At 39.7% G+C, this 6467-nt stretch overlaps 1 protein-coding gene across 1 annotated transcript in view; it reads right to left on the bottom strand.

Annotated features, from left to right (window-relative positions):
* Positions 1–6467, bottom strand: part of C1H11orf65 (chromosome 1 C11orf65 homolog) — a 60468-nt gene continuing 54001 nt past the window's right edge. Inside the window, exons 8-9 of the mRNA XM_059418031.1 lie at positions 2614–2669; positions 1–364 (exon numbers count right to left, since the gene is read on the bottom strand). Coding sequence (XP_059274014.1) covers positions 213–364; positions 2614–2669 — 208 coding nt within the window. The 3' untranslated portion in view covers positions 1–212. The remainder of the gene's footprint in view (positions 365–2613; positions 2670–6467) is intronic.

Genomic DNA, 6467 nt, shown 5'->3' with positions numbered 1-6467 from the left:
TAGAATACAAGGAGTAATTTCTACATTTTTCATGACCATTGGATTCAGTCTGATGTCCTACTTCTCTTTAGGCTTCCTTACTTAATTGAGCTATATAGATTCTGTGCCAAAAAAATGCAAGTCATCCCGGACAGAATAAACTCTCTCTTGACTATAACCAATAGAATCCGGGCTTGAAGGACTATAGCTCAGAAAAGCAGAGTACTTCATTTTTATATTCCATAAGTAGAATCAGGTGTTAGTCTAGTAGAATTTGACTTTTTATAAATATTTCCATCTAAATTATCTTCTGGTGTTCCCATTTTCTCCTCTGATATATCTGCATAGTCAAATCTTTTTTTCCATGGTTGCTCAAGTGTGTAACCTAAAGAGAAATGACAAACGTTTAGAAGGATGTCAGATATGACAAGGTGTAGACTCATTCAATATGTCTCTATCTCCCAGACCAGGTCTCTTTCACAGTGTTTCTCACCACTCTTAGAGCAGATACCTCTGTATCTGACTTAGCCAGAAATGTCTCAAATTTCCCAGTTCGTCTACTTCCAACAACATCATTGTCCATCTCTATAACAGGCTCTGCAGGGTCTGGGTGTGAGGTTCGATCTACTACTAAGTAGCGGTATAATTTGGGGCAGGTTACTTAACCTCATCTGTAAAATGGGAATAGCAATAGCACATACGTAGCTCAAAATTTCTACGAGAATTAAGTGTGAGGGTGCATGTAAAGAACACAACAGTTAGTTGGGCATCGGCTTGTGTTCCACAATTAACTAGTAGCTGATAAATGAAGAGAAGCCTGTTCTGTCCCTAGAGCTAGAAGTTTCTTATTGTCTCTGGATTTGATTTCCTTGTGCTTCTTGGAGAAAGGGCACACAGTCTCCCCTCTTCTTCCATGCCAACTGCTTCAGTGTGTCACCTTCCACTGACCACACTGACAGGGCAAGTCCCCCCTACTTAAAATAATTTTCACTTGATTTTATGCTCCTTCCAATTGCCATGTTATAACTTTCCTTCTTTTCACCGTAAACTCTGTTAACTCAGTATTTATATTCTCTGCTTCAATTTCTTATTTGTCATTCCTCGATATTCTTTGATCCACCACTGAGAACCTCCAGGTGCTACAGGTTGGGGATTCATATCAAACAAATCCCTGCTGTCAAGTGAAGGTAGTTACCAAACACTGTTCTCTAGAAGGCCATGGACTGATTAAACCCCTCAAGTGGAAACCACAGAGCATTTCTGAGGACCAGGCAAGAAGCTGGTGCTGCAGGGTGTGGGGGAGGGGCAGAGCGGGACATGAGCAGGGAGGAAGGCGAGCCAGGGCCAGAAGGCCATGACAAAGTAACGACTGCATTCCAAGCACAGTGGGAAAGTATGAAACAGCAGAGGTGCTCATCGTTAGGAGTGAGGTTTCTAAAGCCAGCCTGACTCTGTTCCAATCCTCACCCTCACAGGAACTGACTGTGTGCCCTGAGCAAGTAACTTCATACCTTGCTTATCTGTAAAATGAACCTTGTCTCGTTGAGCTGTTATGAAAATTAAATGAGTTAATTTTATAAAGCACTTTAAGACAGCACTTCCACATAGTCACTGCTAAAGAAGAGTTGGCTAAATAAACGAGTTAACTGTACTGACTTAAATCTGTAAAAGATCACTATTGTGTGTGTGGGCCGCGCCCCGGGTGATTGTCAGTTTGGAGGCCGTTGGTTGGTGGCCGTGAGTTGGGAATATGTAGGTTAAGATGAATGACAAACTAACATTTACAGAGCACGTACGTGTGCCAGGCACTATTCTAACTCTTCACACGTGTTATCTCTCATTACGTCACAACAACCGATGAGGTAGGTACTGCTGCTTTTCTCATTTTACAGATGAGGAAACTTGAGTCAGTAACTTCCCCAGTACCACACAGACATCAAATGGCAGAACCAAAAATCAGAACCAGGCAGTCTGAATCACCATTCCACAAATGTAACCTACTGCCTCTCGCTGATAATCACAGGACAGAACCCATACACTCAGATTATACAATACCCACAATTAGGCTTGAGCTATGTTAGAATTCCTGATATTTCTAGGACATGAGAATATGCTTCCTCAATAGGCTATCACTTTCAGCTTCTCAGCACTGTGGACCACTGGCAGGACAAGTGGCACAGAACTTAAAAAATATTTCTAATGTTAAAAAAAAATTTTTTTTAAGTAGGCTCCATGCCCAACGTGGGGCTTGAACTCTTGACCTCGAGATCAAGAGTCACACACTCTAACAACTGAGCCAGGCAGGCACCCCTATTTCTAACATTTTGAGGTATTTGCTTTGCCAAGTGAAGTCTGCTCATTAAAAATAATTACCACAAGAGCAGCAACTTTTCAAAAGGAGGATTTATTTTTTTGAACCATTTTATCCAACATAAATAAAATGAAAATTTTCTTCTATTCCCAAATAATAAGCTTACATGTAAAGGTAAAAAGGACCTAGCAAATTCATCTCCATCTATATACTGTGCAAGGTGCTGAGATGTAGGTGCTTAGAAATGTGTGTGTGTGTGTGTGTGGAATGTGTCATTCTGTTCACAAGAATTCCCCATAAAAGTATTGCTAAAAATCACCTACTTTTGAAGTTATCTGAAGAGTTGCTTGTAGCAATTTCCTTCCAGTTGGCAATATACCTAAGCACATTATATGGGCATTCATTAAATTAAATTGGTGTATTAGTAATAAATTGATCTCTTAGTACTTGTTATATTACTTCTAAAATTTCACTTTCTCTATGAAATATTGGATTGATAGTGACAAATGCACAGGTTCAAATGTTTAATTCTCATGACTGTTTCATCTCTATCTACCCCCCCCCCTGTATGTAAGACAACCCCTAAAACAAGGTGTTGGAGGAAGAATAAAAATGGTGCATCTACCCTCCACCACAGCCATGCCCTCTGATCTCCCTCCAGCACAATCTTCTCATTCTATCCTGTTCCACTCCTGCAACGTCCTGTCTCATATTAAGATCTCAGTTAACTGAGAAAAGTACCAAAAGAAAATTCTCTGGGAGGAAAAAAGTCAGGGGAAAAGAACAACAACAAAAAACTTTCTCCTTGGTTCTGGATTGTCAGACTTACGGTCTCTGTCATGTCAGCGGAAATCTAAAGTGTGTGCTTTATGATCTTATTAGAGTAAGGGTGCTATCTTTGCCATGTCTGGTGAATATAAGAAATTACGTTAAAGTCAAGCACAATTTTTGGGCTGCCACCTCTCTTCCCTAAACAGAGAGATTGAATTAGGGAGACAAAGGCAGCCCAAGAAGACGTAGATAGGGAAGGATAAGGCACAATGAGCTACAGAGATGAGGTAGAGCTTTAAAGAGGCAGGTGTCCTGTGACTTATCCTATTTCATTCCTTTTCCTAAGCCTCTGAAATCAGGTAAGGAGTTGGTTGCACCCAAAAAATCAAGTACTGAGGAGGTTCCAACAGTTGCTGACAAGGGACCTGGCAGAGAAAAAAATGAGAATTCTGAATTATGTAATTCAGAAAAAACGCTGTGATTTTTTCAAGAATTTATGTATTCCTTTTGAATTGTTTTTATACTTTTGTTGACTATGTGTTTGTTTTGTTATAGGAAAGTATATACTATCCAACAGTAGTTAATTGTAACAAAGCATTGTGTCTAAATTGGCTCCTTCTTGTCACCACTACCTATTGCTGCTCCAAGAACTTTGTTGTACGATCTTCACCAGGATGCCGCTGAGTCACTGCCACATGAAAAGATGCAGGAAAACAGCAGGCAGTGTAACCCCTCCAGGATCTTTTAGCAGACAATTCAATCTGGCTTCATTTTAAATTTAGGTGAATTCTGTCTTCAGTGGTCACTCTCCTCAGAGGAGAACTATGATGTGTTGGATGTCCATTATCCTGCTTCCTTGGATTTATATACCAGAAAGTTCTCATTCCACTTTCAAGAAACCAAGATAAAGAGCCTCCAAACAATTGTTTGCTAAGACCTGACAGTCTGGGGCACGAACATATACTGTATTTAAGGCTGATCACTAACCCTGCTCTACCTGAGATTAGAACGTGTATTTAGTTGCATAAGATTTTTCTCTCGTCATGTACATACCAGCTGTAACCAAGAAAAAAATCAAAGTTTTACAAACAGAATCAATAATCTAATGAGAGTATTACCATGCTGATCGGTCTTTCTCACTGAGATACTTTTGGAAATTTTTACAGAATAAAGTGTATGTGGAATCTATAGTGAACCCCTCAAAAGTATAAATTTAACACCTTAATGGCCCAGGAAAACTCCCTGACCAGAGAAGCCAAAAACCATGTCTTAGATATCAAAGGAGCAGCTTCAGATATAAAACTACCCATAATACACAAAGGCAAAGAGCTCTCACCAACAGGATGCCCAGAATATCAGAAGACTAAGATAACCCAGCATCTGACCACTGAACAAGTTATGTCAAAATTCACTTGCAGTTTGAAAAATATGAAGACTCCGGAAGAGGAACAACCATCTTGATAGAGAATATAACCCTGAAACCCACCAGGATAAATGCCGGCAAGCAGGCAGAGTAGCCATCATGTGGGTGATTTAATCATGACAACACAAGGACTGTTTTACATTCTAAGTGCCTATAGCGCCGTATCTCTGGATACTGCAGAAGGGCAACAGTACTCCTCAGTAACCTTGAGTCCTAGAATTAAGTTGACTCTATTTATTCTTCAACACAGTAACAATATTGTTCTCAGATGATACTGCTGCAACCAGAAGATGTCCATGATGGTCTCCAGTGGAGTGTCCATCTGTCACACAAGGGGCTAGCACACAACGTTTCTGGGAAGAAATTGATTTGTATCACTGAACATCAATATTCAACACATTTATGTCATTCTAATGGTCTGACTATTGAAATGTGTCCACTGATTTCCACTGTCAATTTTATTGAAGGGAAAAATGTCAGACGCTGAACTTCTTAACAAACAATGTGTTATCAAGACAACTACAAATATCTAGATGACTATGAAGGTCTAACAGAGAGTACAAAGTGGAGACCATAAAAACACTGTGAAAATGGTGCTTATACCTAACTCCTGCCATTAGTAGGGGAAGGTGTTTGCAAGTTTGGTCTTCCCTGAGATAATCAGTAGCCTGAGTTCGGTAATGTTACTGAATTATTCCAAATAATCATGCCGGATTCCTTTGAAAACTTGTCCAGGATTCCACAGAAAAAGTTAGAACAGATGAATACCACTAAAGAAAACAAACCACAAAGGGAGAAAGCAAGAGAAAAAGAACAGAAAAGAACTACAAAAACAACTAGGAAAAAATTAGCTCCCTGCAGGGAGCCAGACATAGGGCTCAATCTCAGGACCCCAGGATCATGACCTGAACTGAATGCAAACGTTTAACCAACTGGGCCACCCGGGGGCCCCTCAGCATCTGACTCATGATCTCAGGGGTCATGAGCTTGAGCTTCATGTTGGGCTCCATACTCAGGAGCCTAGAAAAAAGGGGAAAAAAAGAATCTGTACTCGAGGAACTACAGAACACTCATGAATGAAATTGAAGACAACACAAAAAGATGGAAGACCATTCCATGCTCTTGAATCGGTAGAATAAACATTGTTAAAATGTCTATACTGCCTAGAGCAATCTATACTTTTAATGCCACTCCGATCAAAATTCCACTGGTATTTTTCAAAGAGCTGGCGCAAATAATACTAAAATTTGTATGGAATCAGAAGAGACCCCGAATTGCTAAGGAAATGTTGAAAAAGAAAAACAAAACTGATGGCACCATATTAGCTGATTTCAAGCTTTACTACAAAGCTGTGATCACCAAGACAGAATGGTATTGGCATAAAAAAAGACACATAGACCAGTGGAACAGAGTAGAGAACCCAGATATGGACCTTCAACTCTATGGTCAAATAATCTTTGACAAAGCAGGAAAAAATATACAGTGGCAAAAAGACAGTCTCTTCAATAAATGGTGCTGGGAAAATTGGACAGGTATAGGTAGAAGAATGAAACTCGACCATTCTCTTACACCATACACAAAGATAAACTCAAAATGGATAAAAGACCTCAACATGAGAATCAGAATCCTAGAGGAGAACATAGACAGTAACCTCTTCGATATCAGCCACAGCAACTTCTTTCAAGATATGTCTCCAAAGGCAAAGGAAACAAAAGGAAAAATGAACTTTTGGGACTTCATCAAGATCAAAAGCTTCTGCACAGCAAAAGAAACAGTCAACAAAACAAAGAGGCAACCCATGGAATGGGAGAAGATATTTGCAAATGACAGTACAGACAAAAAGCTGATGTCCAGGATCTATAAAGAACTTCTCAAACTCAACACACACAAAACAGATAATCATGTCAAAAAATGGGCAGAAGACATGAACAGACACTTCTCCAATGAAGACATACAAATGGCTAACAGACACAAGAAAAAATG

Source organism: Mustela nigripes, chromosome 1 (assembly GCF_022355385.1).
Source record: "Mustela nigripes isolate SB6536 chromosome 1, MUSNIG.SB6536, whole genome shotgun sequence".
NCBI lineage: Eukaryota > Metazoa > Chordata > Mammalia > Carnivora > Mustelidae > Mustela > Mustela nigripes.
This window is presented reverse-complemented; position numbering and strand designations above follow the sequence as displayed.